Source organism: Salvia hispanica, chromosome 4, assembly GCF_029641045.1.
Source record: "Salvia hispanica isolate PSC_SH4W2 chromosome 4, Shi_PSC_v1, whole genome shotgun sequence".
Lineage (NCBI taxonomy): Eukaryota > Viridiplantae > Streptophyta > Magnoliopsida > Lamiales > Lamiaceae > Salvia > Salvia hispanica.
Genome location: NC_142695.1, coordinates 4355197 through 4368889, shown reverse-complemented (window position 1 = coordinate 4368889; position 13693 = coordinate 4355197). Strand labels below are relative to the sequence as shown.

General features: G+C 34.2%; 3 protein-coding genes across 3 annotated transcripts; all 3 read right to left on the bottom strand.

The window, feature by feature from the left end:
• Positions 1-473: 473 nt before the first annotated feature.
• Positions 474-4004, bottom strand: LOC125193928 (deSI-like protein At4g17486). Its single transcript, XM_048091870.2, has 6 exons — positions 3832-4004; positions 3539-3615; positions 2842-3050; positions 1682-1969; positions 1313-1399; positions 474-797 (listed from the first exon to the last, which is right to left on the bottom strand). Exons 3-6 carry the CDS (start codon positions 3002-3004, stop codon positions 658-660), a joined length of 678 nt encoding a protein of 225 aa, XP_047947827.2. The 5' UTR covers positions 3005-3050; positions 3539-3615; positions 3832-4004; the 3' UTR covers positions 474-657.
• Positions 4005-4442: 438 nt separating this feature from the next.
• On the bottom strand, positions 4443-6999 carry LOC125193926 (nudix hydrolase 8-like). The gene is made up of 8 exons (XM_048091867.2): positions 6626-6999; positions 5930-6192; positions 5637-5840; positions 5421-5498; positions 5273-5323; positions 5145-5179; positions 4946-5054; positions 4443-4849 (listed from the first exon to the last, which is right to left on the bottom strand). The coding sequence occupies exons 1-8, from the start codon at positions 6720-6722 to the stop codon at positions 4643-4645; spliced, it is 1044 nt and encodes a 347-aa protein (XP_047947824.1). The 5' UTR covers positions 6723-6999; the 3' UTR covers positions 4443-4642.
• A 2600-nt stretch (positions 7000-9599) lies between these two features.
• Positions 9600-10431, bottom strand: LOC125193929 (ethylene-responsive transcription factor ERF105-like). The gene has a single exon (XM_048091872.2). It carries the CDS (start codon positions 10345-10347, stop codon positions 9823-9825), a length of 525 nt encoding a protein of 174 aa, XP_047947829.2. The 5' UTR covers positions 10348-10431; the 3' UTR covers positions 9600-9822.
• Positions 10432-13693: the final 3262 nt, after the last annotated feature.

Sequence of the window (13693 nt, the reverse complement as noted above, 5' to 3'; positions counted from 1 at the left end):
CCTAAAACAGAAGTTAGTGGAGTCATTCTTTCATAACACAAATATGCTCAATAAAAGCATTGCTTAACAATATAATCAGATGATATTCAACTCTTACTTACAGTTAAGGCCTTACATCTACATATAAATTGTATGAGCCAAACTTTCACATCTGTCTTTGACCAAAACAGCCCTGGTTAGTAGAAAATTAAGACATACTAGAACCAAGATACGACAGGAAACCAATTTTCATACGGGTTTATGAACGACGTACGTAAGATTCCTGCATACAGAAACTCGGAGCGAGTCCTGCAAAAGAAACCAGTCAGCAGCAGGAAAAAGAAAAATAAAATTGAACAATCATAAGTTGTTCTATTACTAAAAACTAATAGGCTGGAGTAACTCGGATATCACCTCAACGCTGAATCAAAGAAACTCACTACGAACTCCAGCTGAGAATGAGATGCCATGAACAACTAAACTGATTCATAAACTTTAGAAAAATGGCCTCAACAGAACCATGGCTGAGAATATACAAGAATGGTAACATTGTATTTGACTAACATAAATGAGGGCGCTAAACAACTTTCAGATGTATATACTATATATGCCTACAGGTTACATCAGAGATCTACATATTACTTGTACAAATATAAAAAAAAAACAACATACATACAATTAAAGACGATTTTTTGTTTGCCAAAGTTGCGGTCGATCTGAAAGTCCCACATTACCCTGTGCTGAGATAAGCACATGATGATCAACATCCTCCGTCTCACTCTCATCTGTTGCATATGATGCATCCGAATCACTCCGATCTATTTTGGTGAAAGTTAAAAGTTTAATAAGCTAAGTTAGTCTGTGTAAGAATATGGGATAAAATGTATAGTATCTTACTGTTACTATGCAAAACACAAGTAAATATTACAGTTATGAATGACAACTTTAATATGATGCAAGGAAACTTCTCTGTTTTGTTTCTTGATAAGTTAATCAAACTCAAGTGTTTGCAAAAATATTAACTGTGATCAACTCATTTACGTCATAACATTACCAGATCCATGTTGCATACCTTCGGACAAACTGTGTGACACTGAATAACATTGCTGGTTACATTAAAACACATTTTTCGGCTCTGTTGTTTATAGTCATCCAAGAAAAAATCAAGATGCTAAAAGGAACAAACCAATAAATAAAAGAAAAAACACCCTAAAAGGTTCTAGCTTATTAGTTAACACTAGCAAAATGGACATTAGCCAGAGCCAAACACGGTAAGAATTGTAAACTTTAGAATCACACATCAACATTGAAAAAAACTTAATTGATTACTTGCCTGAGTACGTTTGGCTTTGGCTTTCAGTTAATTGTCTCAACGGTGCGGTCTGGGCACTTTCAGGAAGCACGGACTCAATAACACTACCTGAATTTACAGATGAGAGAGGGAAATATTGGTCATAATTTATACCGTTACACAACTCAATGACATTGACAAATAAAGAAAGAGGATGGATCAGAAGTACAAAAATGTCTTGAATAAGCACATTGCTTTAAGAAAATGCAAAAATCATATGCTTACAAATAATAACTTATTCGGGACATGCTTATAAATGCAAGAATTAGATGCTTACAAATAATTAACATTTCCGGGACATGCATCATCCAAACATATATAACAAAAAAAAAAAAAAAAGATTTGCGTTACCTATTCGAGCCATTCTGTTGACCCAACCAGGTATACGATTTCCAGTTAGACAATGAGAAACTTCATCAGTGAAATGGTTGCAATTCTTATATATTAAATTGTATGTATTCCCTTGATATTGGTCTGCTATAAGTTCCATGAAGGAGCAAATTTCTGAACGGGACATATCAGTACTTCCCAGAAGAATTGAGCGCCTAAAGACATACTCAGGGAAATGTTTTGGTACATCATCGAACACTCCACTTGTTGGTTCCACAGTAGCTCCAAAGGCATACTCCAAGCCGTGTACTATTTTAAAAAATTTACAAGTTTAACAACCATATATATAAATATTAAACAAGTACATATAAACTAGTATCGAGAAATGTCTCCATGGAATCTGAGATGGATATACAAAATCAAATAGCATCTAGCAGAAGAGAAAGTCTTGATAAGGATATAACAAAAGAGGCTAGCCTATAAATTGACTGGCACTAAGGCAATTTATACTATTATTTATTTCTCATTAGAAGAGTTCAACAAGAGTTTTTTAAATAGCCTCATTGTACAGAATAATGATGGGACAACTTCGGACATAGTATCAACATAAAAAATCAGACAATCAAACAATTCTCATTGCCAAAAAGGCCAAATTATCATTAGTTTCAATATTATGTAATCTGTCCTTCTCATACAACAGTTTTTCAATATATATGCCCCTACAAGTACATTTAAGAGATGCTAAATGTGGAAGCATCATAAGCAAGTAGTTATATCAACATACAAAACAAAGAATACAAGTAACCATTCTATCATGTACAACATAACAACGCCTTGAATAATTGTCAAGAAGGGTATTGCCAAATGCCAACAACAATTTACATTTCACAGAACTGTTATATCAACCAGTATATCGTAGTTATACCTTAAATGCATTTTCAATCTCAGACACAGACAACATTTTAACTACAAATTTTCCAATACAGAAGAATGTTTTGGCCAAATTACACAAAACTAGAACCTACTAGTTGTCTAGTTCTAATAACGCTTCCATCAATCATCTTTTATAAGTATCAAATGCGCCAAATTAGCTTCCAAATGTATCTACACTATGGAGGCCAGCAATGATTATTGAGAGTCTTAGCTCAACAAAGAAGGTGCACTAAGTCAGCAAATTGTACCTTCTATACCCGAGTGGTAGAATCCAAGTCCAAACCAATAAAGATATTTGTTAGCAGGAGTGAGGTCATATACATTTAGGAATAGCATCACTTGATTTTTCTCTACATCAGTCTTTCCTGCACGTGATTCATCTAAGCAGGAAGAAAATGGAAACAATCGCATTTCCTGTATCTTCAGCTCATCCAAACAACCTGAAAACCCCCCAAAACTGAGGAAAAAGAAACTTCATAAATTCTTCTTAGACTTTCTCGAGATTGAGCTAAAAATAGAAAGAGAAACCCCCAGTTAGCCCATATACTACCCATTAGTATTGTATCCATCCAAGCATGATGTAGTAAGGAAAAAGTGATTACACACTGAGATTGATCAGAAAAAATGTAATCAAATAGGATAACGCCATCGTGAAAGACATGAAAACCAGGCGGGAATTCCAAACACATCTTTTCAAGATTTCTTTAGAGGAGGAAGCAAATGAATAAAGGACCTAAACATGAAGAATTACAGAATTATCCCCGTCTCTGCTCGATAAGTATGTCGTGAACCTCTATACAAATATTCTAGTCTTTCTCATAATTGAAGGAGATCCTCAAACCTTTCTATAGGATACAAAACCAGTGTAGTTGGAGATTAAATGCACTCCATTAACAGATAAACACGATGATGAAAAATACTAAGAAATAGAGAAAAAGAACATACTTTTAGCGCACCAGCATTGAAGTGATGAACCCTCTCGAACCTAGAAAATCTTTTTCTCTGTGTGCAATCGTCCGAACCTTTAATCAAATATATGAATCGCATTATTGGAAAACAGAGGACGTGGGAAACAGATGTGGTGAGACGATCACAGAGGCAATTGAATTAAACAAATAGAGAAGATTATTCATCAAATATAATGATCAATTCAGATTGATGAAACAACCAAACATCGCATTACATTATGTAGCATAGCATCATGTCAGAAGCCTTAAGAGATGGAATATGATGCTAACCGTGGAGAGAATAAAAGGCCGCAGCAACAGTCCTAGCGTAGCGGAAGATCACGGCGGCGACCGGGTGGAATCGGCGAGGTGAGTTGGGAGGGAAATGAGACGAAATTACATCGGGAACGATAAACGCATCACCATTTATAATTGGGAAATTTCATTAGCAACCTAAAAATTTTATTTTTATTTTTTAACCTATAAATTATTTATTTATTTATTGGTATAATATATGCATGATTCTTATATTATATTGTCTTTAAACCGGAGCACAACCCGGTTAAGTAAACTCTGAATCCGACGTGCGACATTCACTCTGAACACAACCTACATATAACATATGGTACGGGACCTACTACAAACACAACTATATTTGTGTTGATATGACACGATAAAAACGTGAACTCGACACAATAACGATAATGACACTGAGACAAATCCGACACAGCAACTGGATGATAACAACACGAAACAATTGAATAACATTGTGAATGAGATATGACCCGAGGACAACGTCGTAGTGGTGGTCGTAGTGGCGAAGGCACAAAAGGCAAAAATTCAAACAATCCAACAACATAATGAAAATTTTGAGTTTGGAGTTTACAAATTTGAACTTAAAATTTTCCCAAAAGTTGATATGCATATAGAGGAGAACCATCAATAATATTCTTATGTACAAACATATGTATGTCACTATATTAGCAAGTCCATATAATTACATGATAGATATTGGTAAGACTATTCACGTCCCATTAATAGGTCATGAGTTTGGATTGTCAGTATCACAAGATAGATGAGAAATCATTATTGATCTTGTGGTTCATTCAACTCTGCAGTCGCAGTCATCATCTTCAACCATGTTGAAATACAATGAGGATACTTTACCATCAAACCTAGACCCCAATTGATGCACAGATAATCCGCAGTAACGCATCCCAAGTCGCGCAATGCAAATATTTATTATTTTCTTGAACATACTGTCGCTTTGTATCAGTGGCTGTGTCACAAATTCCTCCAAAGGCATCCACTGTTTCCACATAAATAGCAAATAAAGAAAAAAAATTAAAATTATGCTTCTAATATCGTCTTATAATTTTCATAATTCATTTCAAATCTTGCTTACCTTGGCTGCTTGAATTTCAAGATCATCAACCACGATTTCTGTCGATGTCGGTTTTAACATGCACACGAAAAATAGGTCCGATTTCTCGAAAGAAACTTTTTGGGCATGCCTGCATGAAGTGCACAAGTAGTCTATATTAAAATTCAATGTAGATTAAGTCCTCTTTAATTAAAATGTTACACGGACGATATCCTCGTACCTGAAAGCTACAACTTCGACAAACTCAGTGTCGATCTGGAAAACGGAAAACAAGAATTTCATCATCAAGAATTCAAATACAATAGTAACAGAAATCTTGAATTTGACAACATTAATAAAGTATCTTACCCCTGTTTCCTCCTTTACTTCTCTTACAGCTCCTGTGTAGATCTCTTCGGACTGATCAAAACATTAGTACATACATTAGTAGACATATTCAAACAATATATAGGCATTTAGTATGATCAACATTATAAAATTTAAAAAAAAAATGTACCTCAAGAATAAAACCAGTGGGTATTTTCCACAGATTAAGAAGATCTAGAGTGGAATGCTTTTCTTGTACCACTAGCACCTGTTTGGTCAATTTTGCATCAAGATGAAAATAAGCACAAGTTAATAAAGAATATGGGACTGATCATTCTTGGAATGTGACAAATTTTATTCTAGTTATGTTGTGTGGAAAGCATTAGGCCAGTGTATTATTATGTACCTCATCTTTGTCATTGATAACAAAGGAACCAACTCCAACATGATGGGTAGCATTAGAAGGAAGCAAGCAAGGCCCCTCAGGAATCCAGTATGTCATCATCAGATATCCTTTCTCCGCGTGATGGTACTCGAATCCCTCCTGCACGGCTAGAGGCACGAGTTCAGACCTTTCGACTGGTAGTTTAAGCCAAACTCCCTTCTTCCCCTGAAGTTATTCAACCAGAAAACAATCACATCTTTGCCAGAAAATGCAAACAAACATGGTCAAGACTGTTTGTGGTGAAAGCAAACTACCTTTAGTTTCCAATGGTGTAGAGACGAACGCAGCACAGAGGCGAATACATGAGGATTGGAAGGGAGAAGCTCTGGATTTACTACAACTCCCTCATACTCATCATCAAAAGCATCAAGAACTCTGTCTTTCTTGAGAAATAGGCTACTAATTGGCGCGCTTATTCCACTGATTCTGCGCGAGTAAGAGTCCAGAACGCGGTGTGGGCTAGCTGAAGTGGTCTCATTAGGCGAAGTGCTCGAGTAGGAGCCCCTCACTGAAAAGCCTGCAAACATCACAAACTCTAAACCATCAAACATTTCCTTGTCCAAAATGAAATCCCACAAGGCCTATTGCAACTAACTTCATCCAACAAAACCAGATTCATCACTCCCATCTCATATTTGAAGTTAATACCACCATAGATTTCCCCCAAATGCAAAAATTCAACCACATTAAGTACTGATATCATCAAAATTAAACCTTTGACTCATTTTTATTCAAATTTCAAGCTCAAAACCTCAAAAAAGAAGCTGTCAGAATCAAGAATAACTACCACAGACCAAAAGATCCCTAATTTTACAACAAAATGTTGAGAAATTACTACAGACAGGAACCTCCTTAAAACAGACAAAATCCCCAAAAAGAAAACAAAGACAAAAAAACCCAAATTACTCAGAAATCACCACCTCTGGTTTTCTTGAACAGACATTGCATACCTCTGCAAGAAGAAAGCTGGGGAACAAAACAAGGGCGTGAAAGCATCATCTCTGAAGTTGAGGAAAATGACTTGGAACCCAACATAGCCAACTCCATTGTTGATCACCACAAAAACCTTTTTCAAAAAAACAAATGTATGGAGACAGATGTGCAGAACAAATAATGGAAGGGTTTATGTTTATCCTATCCTATTTAGAAATATTCAGAGAATCCCTCGGGACTTGCTTGAAAACAAGAAATCTCCTTGGGATTCTTCACCTTTCGGGAATAACTAAGAAATGTGGTAGATAATGAAGATGATTTAGTGGATGGTCTACCAGAAATGAGAGCTGATATTAGTGCAATCAATCCAAGTAGTGTGAGGGAGATGTTGGGGCCAGGTGTGTGTATTTTGTGGTATATAAACCTGATTTCCAATAAAGAAGGTTAAAATATCTGAGTTAACATGTGGAAAATGAGGTGGATTGTGAGAGTGAGGGAAAGGGTACGGACAAAGAGGAGTTGCAGTGGAGTCCACATTGGATAAGGGAACAAGATTCTATTTTTAAATGTGTCTGAAATTGTGGATATGACTCAGCAAATTCTCCATGTTTGATTTGTTAAATTTTAATTTGATTCGATAAGTGGATAATTGCACCCAACCTAATAATGTTTTGATTGGTGTATGATTAATAAAAATGTTGTAATTGCCAAGTGATGTATTGTGGGGCAGATGCAAAGATTATAATAAGGGTTGATTATGTTCTAAATTTACACATAATAAACATGTTTAACCATGGTATTGTTGGATTTTATAAATCTAGATATGGTCTTATTTAAGAAACTAATTAATGTGTCTGTTATGTCAAAAGATCTCAATCACTGAAACATAGTAACAAACCAAATTCTAGAAATGTTATATTTCAAACCGAATTGTTAATAGAAATAGCTAATAAGGAGGGTATAAGTTAATACCTTTTTTTACTTTACATTTTCTAGTATATGACAAATTGTACTATATAAAGAGGATATAAGTTAATACCTGTTTTACTTTACATTTTCTATACTTAGTATATGACAAATTGTACTATATAAATATCTCAACAGATATACTCCCTCCGTCTACGAAAAATAGGGTCATTGGTGTAAGACACGGGTTTTAATGTAGAATTGATAAAGTATGAGAGAAGGAGAAAAAGTAAGTGAGAAGTAGTGTTATTGGAATGATGTGTAAGGTTATTATTTGTTGAAAACTTTCGATAAATGAATGTACTCTATTTTTTGTTTACGGCCAAAAATAGTAAATGTGCCATATTTTTTATGGACGGTGGGAGTATATTCTAATAAATAATTGGAAATTATACATAATGTTAATATCTACAGATATACTTATATACTAAGGAATTTAAAAAATTATACTTTGTCAATATATGAACAGATATTTATTCTAATAAAGAATTGGCTAATTCGTGGAACATGTGGTGAAACGCGTAGTGCAAAGTATGCTATATATGTGTGAATAAGAACGTTCTGATAAATATACTAAAAAAGCATCAAAGCAACACAACGATTTAGTATAGTAACATATTTTGATAAAAGTATAACTAACACAATAAGAATAAGTTTCTTATTCTGTTTACAAAAGTATTCAAAAGTTCATGGATAATTAATTACTACTCCTACTAGATATATACACATGCACCATACATATTTTACGATGTGAAATTCAGTAATATCTCACCGCATAACTCCTAAACAAAAACAGTACTATATTATTAAATCTATAATTCTAATTTATTAATTGGGCTTATCAATGCACCACACCTCAGACCAATTATGCTACACAGAAATCCCCCGTCCAAAGATATTAAAAGATATGCCTAACATATCCACTTGTATTATTTATGTTATCTTTATTTTGGATGAATGAAAAATGAAATACATCTGAAATACTTTTTTGCAAAGTTTTTGTTGAATTTAACAATTCGAATCTAAAAACATGGAGTAATATTTTAATACACAGTACATTATTTCCAACCACCAAATGAAAGGAAAAATAATCTGTTACGAATAAAATGGGCAAGAACATGCGTTGTTGTTGCCTTATTAATAAAATTCTCCAATTCAAGCCCTAGTAAACACTAATTGAAGCTCAAGATCGATTGATGAAAATGGAGGAGAGAGTAATACTATTCTCTCTTATTTTATTGTTTTTATATTTAACGCATTAAACAATAAAAATAAAATCTCATGATAAAAAAAGAAATATTTTGATTTTAATAAAATAGACGCGGAAACTTTTTTTTGAATTGGTGTTTTGTGTCTCTACTTTTGATGTGTTGATATATCGGTGATGTTTCTTTTACTAGAAGAAGTTTTATTCTTTTTTCCCCCAAAAGTGCTCGTTATACTTACTACTATCTCAATGTCTTAATTGGCATTTTTTATTTGAAAATTTATCACATTTAGAGTCAATGTAGACCGGATGTTTGAATCTTCTAATAAGGAAATTGCTTAGATGTACAGTTTAGGTAACCTACCAATTAATGAGCTTTGAATTGAAGAAGTGAATTGAATTATAAAGAACCCATGTCCCCCCATATATGCATTAATGTCTAAACCCCTCAACTCTGCAAATGTTCCCTTCCCTTTCAGTGTGTACTGTGTAGCTCAATACCCATCAACAAACATAATTGGGCCTAAAATATAAGCCCAAACTTTCGCTGTGGGCTCCACAAGAAAAGTAGCTGTGAATTATTTACAAATTTCCCGCTTTATATTGATAAGATTTGAATTACTCTTTGTTTGAATATTTATTGGAATGCAGACTATACAGTTCATATTTTGAGCAATTGTTGACTATTTAATATTCCTGCATTGTTTAATTTATTGAATTAACTAATCTTATTTGATTGGATTTTCACCTTTGTGTCCGAGCGTGGAGCTGGCGAAGGAGAGGTGACGGTGATAGTTAATGACAGCAGAAGAAAACTGAAAAGCTTCGTCATTTGATCGTTGCTATGCAACCGAAAATGAGGATCATTAGTTTAAAAAAGTAAAGGCTAGAAGCAAGTTGAAAATTTGTATCGCTATCTTTATATTTGAAGCTATAGACGAAAGTGGATTCTTGATTTAAAAAAAAAAAAAACTCAATTAACAGTGAAACATTAACTAGAAAAGTGAGATCATATAGTAGAACATTTTCCGGTGGAATTGCTCATTTCTCACACTTGACCGCCTTCCTCTCTATGAGCTCCACCTCCTCCCTCCGCCGCTTCCCGCCGCATTCCCGCTGAATCTCGAGCGGGAAGTTGAGGATCGCCTTCCTGCCCCTCATCCTGAAGGCCGCCCTATCATAAGCCCAAGCCGCCTCCGCCGCCGTCTCGAACGTCCCCAGCCACACCCTCGACCCCCGCCGCTTCGGGTCCCGTATCTCCGCCGCATACTTCCCCCACGGCCGCCGCCTCACCCCCCTGTAGTGCTGCTCCTCCTCCACCACCACCCGCTCATGATCATCACCACCCCCGAACACGATCCACTCCAGCTTCTTCGCCGCCGCCGGCCGCGATTCCGGCGACGAGAGGTCGATCACCGGCGCCCGATCAAAATCAAACAAGGACAGCTCCGAATCGCACGATGACGATTCCGAGGCGGAAACCGACGGTGCGCGATCGCTCTCGAATTCGCCTAAGAGATGCATTCGGATTCTTTCGATTGCGGAAAGTTCATCGGCAAACTCCATGGAAACGAAATTGAAATTATGTATCAAATCAAGATTAGTTAGTTTAATTTAAGTTTATTCAATGAGAGAGGGGAGAGATATAGTATGATTGTTGAATTTTGAGTGTGGAGAGAGTGTGGAGTTGTGACCATTTATATAGTAAGCGAAAGGAATCTATTTCTGACTAGTCAATTCTTCGTGAAATATTTGAGCTAGTCTTGAAGAGATCTCAGCCGTTGATTCAGATTATTTTGTTGACCGGGAGACGGATAGACGGTTGATGTGAGTTGACAGGTCATGACATCATATATTAGTACTATATTTTATTAATTTTTAAATTTATATGTTGAAGGAATATTTCATTTCAATATATTCGAATACGTGATTTTACGATTTTTAAATTTGTGACGGGAATTATATTAATACGTTAAGACGAAGTTTGCAATTTAAATGTAATTTGATTGAAATTGTTAATATAAATCCACGTAGTGTGGAGTGCAATTTTTGCTTGTTTGATGCTTCCGTTTTAATTTTTTGTTTTTTATAAGTTTTTTCTTTCTTTTTTCTGAAGCATAAGTTGACATTGCATACTTTTATAAAGAAGATAAATTTGGAGTAACAGAACTTGGACAGTTACCTTAAAGAGGTCAAGGTCGATAGCCAATTAGATGTCATATATATCTTCTAGAACAAGAATTCATTCTCAACTAATGACCTAAACTAAAAAATATGTAGTTTTAATTTATTGGACATCTTATCATCCAAATGTAACATATTGATCTATCATTTAAAAAAAAGTAAACTCCCTTTGTTGATCACTATTGTGTATCAAGATGTATGATATATTTACTCTACCGTATTTAATTAAAATTAATAAACTATCATAGATATTAATGAACCCCAATATTCCATAATTAACTATTTAATAAAATTAAATTGTCCTTTAATTGTTAATCGTGGCCGTCCCAAAAGTTCCTTCAAAATATACTTATACCTTGTTTTTTAGTTCACATTTTTGGGGTCCATTGAACTTTATGTTGGTTGAAATTGACATAATCGAATGTTAACACGCTTTAATAGTAAAGATAAAACACTTACAAACATGAAATGTTGTATAGATTATTATAAAATTGACCTTTAGAGGCTGAATTTATCCGATTTCAAATAGATTTCAGAAATAAACAACAAAAGAGCTTCACGGGACAGTAAGAAAATAGGGACACGAACAAACATGTAACAATATTGCAATAAATTAGAAAGATTGAAGTCTTCCAACGTTGCTATAATATGTACCCATGGTTTTGACTATTTCCACGGTCTTAATGTGTGGAACATATCAACCTAATAAAGCTAGCGGTAGTTATTTAGTACAATATTTAATTTAATTACTAATATTAGTGTATGGGATTGTTCTTAATTCAAATGTACTTTTATGATAACATTTTGGTTCGAATTTACAATAATTACAAATATACCATGTTGTATTGTTCATTTATAGTCGGGGTGGGTGAAATTATCACACAATTGAGGTTGATGCATGCCGCTTAAAAAAAGTTTATTTGACGTTTTGAATATAATAATGTTTTAATAATTCTTGAGTAAGAAACGACAAAACGTAGACATTTTATTTGTATAATTTTGTCAAAATTTTTAACTTGGACTATAAAATGAAGAGAAAGGTACATACATGATACTACATGTTTGTAAATATAAATTGAAAAGTCACCAATGGGACAAAATTTGAAAAGTAACCCTTAATTATTTTATGGTTAAATAAAGCTATTATCCAAATTAGAGAGGTTTATCCTAATAAAAGAAAACAGTCCTAATTAATTTTTCAATTCTTTTTGAAGTACAGAAAAATACTTAGTATATTAATATCTTAAAAATATAAATTATTTTCATTTTGTTCCGTCTTTTAAAATAGAAATTATTCATTTTAGGAAACTTCTTTTTCTACGAGGTGAGAATGAGACTCCATCTATCCTTAAAAAATATGTGCATTTTGTATTTTTGTTTGTACCATAAAAATATGAGCATTACCATTTATAGAAAGTTATCCCCGACTCATTATCCAAATATATTAATTTATTTATAACTTATACTACTATGGTGCACTATTACAATTCATTAAACACTAATAATAATATGGGTCCACTAACACTACTACTAAGAGCATCCACAATGTTCGGCCCATAACCCGCCCTATACCAATTTATAGTCTTACACGTCAACATTTTATAGTCCTACCTCTTCACCTGTAGTGGGCGGACTAGCCCTATAACCCGCTCTATCTTTTAACAACCATTTTGTTTATATTTTTTTTTTGTTTTTTTGAATATAATAAAAAAATGAAATATACATAAATTTAAGACGACAATATGAATATCTTCGTTTTATTAAAAAGCCGAAAAAGTACAACGCAAAATATTAAAAAAACTAAAATTTCAATGGTTACGTGACCAAATTTCTTCGATGGGAAGTGAGTTGAGGAAAAAGATTGGAAGACGTGAGAAATGAAGATAAAATGAGGTGTATTTATAAAGTGGAAAATATGATAAAAAACAAAAAAAAAAGTTAGAAAACCATAGTCCAGGCGCCCCGCAGCGGGCGGACTATAGTCCAGACTATATGTATATAGGGCGGGTGTATGGGGCGAGGCTTAGGGCGGCCATTTGCAATGGCGAACTATAGTCCGGACTATGCTATAGTCGGAGTTATAGTCCGCCCATTGCGGATGCTCTAACTATCCTTCTTTTCTCCTCTCTCTTATTGTACCAGTTGTGCATTAGTTATCGTGTTATTTCAAATTCATATATTTTTATGGAGTGAAATGAGTATATTATAATAAACGGAGAGTATAATTTTTAGGATATATTAAAAATTTGGATCAAAGGGGAGGTAGCTTTATTTTGTGGAAGTTATCTAGAAATTGGTTGACCAAAGGGGGTTCACGGGGTTGGAGGTTAATTCATTACTACTCAAATAGTGGTGAAAATTCACAGATAAAGACCAACTTTTATGAGAAAAATTCATAAGCTTCAACCATAACATTAATTGCTTTGACGACATCCGAAAATGAATGAGAGGAATTCTTCACACTTCTCTAATTTTAGCAAAGAAAGTTCCGAAAGTTGCAAAGAAAGAAATCCAAATAAAAGTGGATAATGGAACATGTACAAGGTTTTGGCTTGATAATTGAATTTTGGATAATAGCCTAATGAATCTCTTACCAAACTTTTCTTGATTTCTACACAACCAAGAAACCATAGAGGGGATAGGTGATTGAGAAAATAGTACTTGAGTTTAGAAGTTTTATAGAAGGAGACAACCTATAAGAAGAAGTTGGTTGAAACTTGAAAGTCTT

Excerpts from the sequence above, each read along its gene's own strand:
- LOC125193928 (XM_048091870.2), bottom strand. The coding sequence starts at position 3,004 with ATGCGATTGTTTCCATTTTCTTCCTGCTTAGATGAATCACGTGCAGGA. Across the intron at positions 1,970-2,841 it reads CTACCACTCGGGTATAGAAG|TACACGGCTTGGAGTATGCC; the intron begins GTACAATTTGCT and ends TTTTTAAAATAG. Across the intron at positions 798-1,312 it reads CCAAAGCCAAACGTACTCAG|ATCGGAGTGATTCGGATGCA; the intron begins GCAAGTAATCAA and ends TCACCAAAATAG.
- LOC125193929 (XM_048091872.2), bottom strand. The coding sequence starts at position 10,347 with ATGGAGTTTGCCGATGAACTTTCCGCAATCGAAAGAATCCGAATGCAT.
- LOC125193926 (XM_048091867.2), bottom strand. The coding sequence starts at position 6,722 with ATGGAGTTGGCTATGTTGGGTTCCAAGTCATTTTCCTCAACTTCAGAG. Across the intron at positions 5,841-5,929 it reads TACACCATTGGAAACTAAAG|GGGAAGAAGGGAGTTTGGCT; the intron begins GTAGTTTGCTTT and ends GAATAACTTCAG. Across the intron at positions 5,055-5,144 it reads GTCGAAGTTGTAGCTTTCAG|GCATGCCCAAAAAGTTTCTT; the intron begins GTACGAGGATAT and ends CACTTCATGCAG.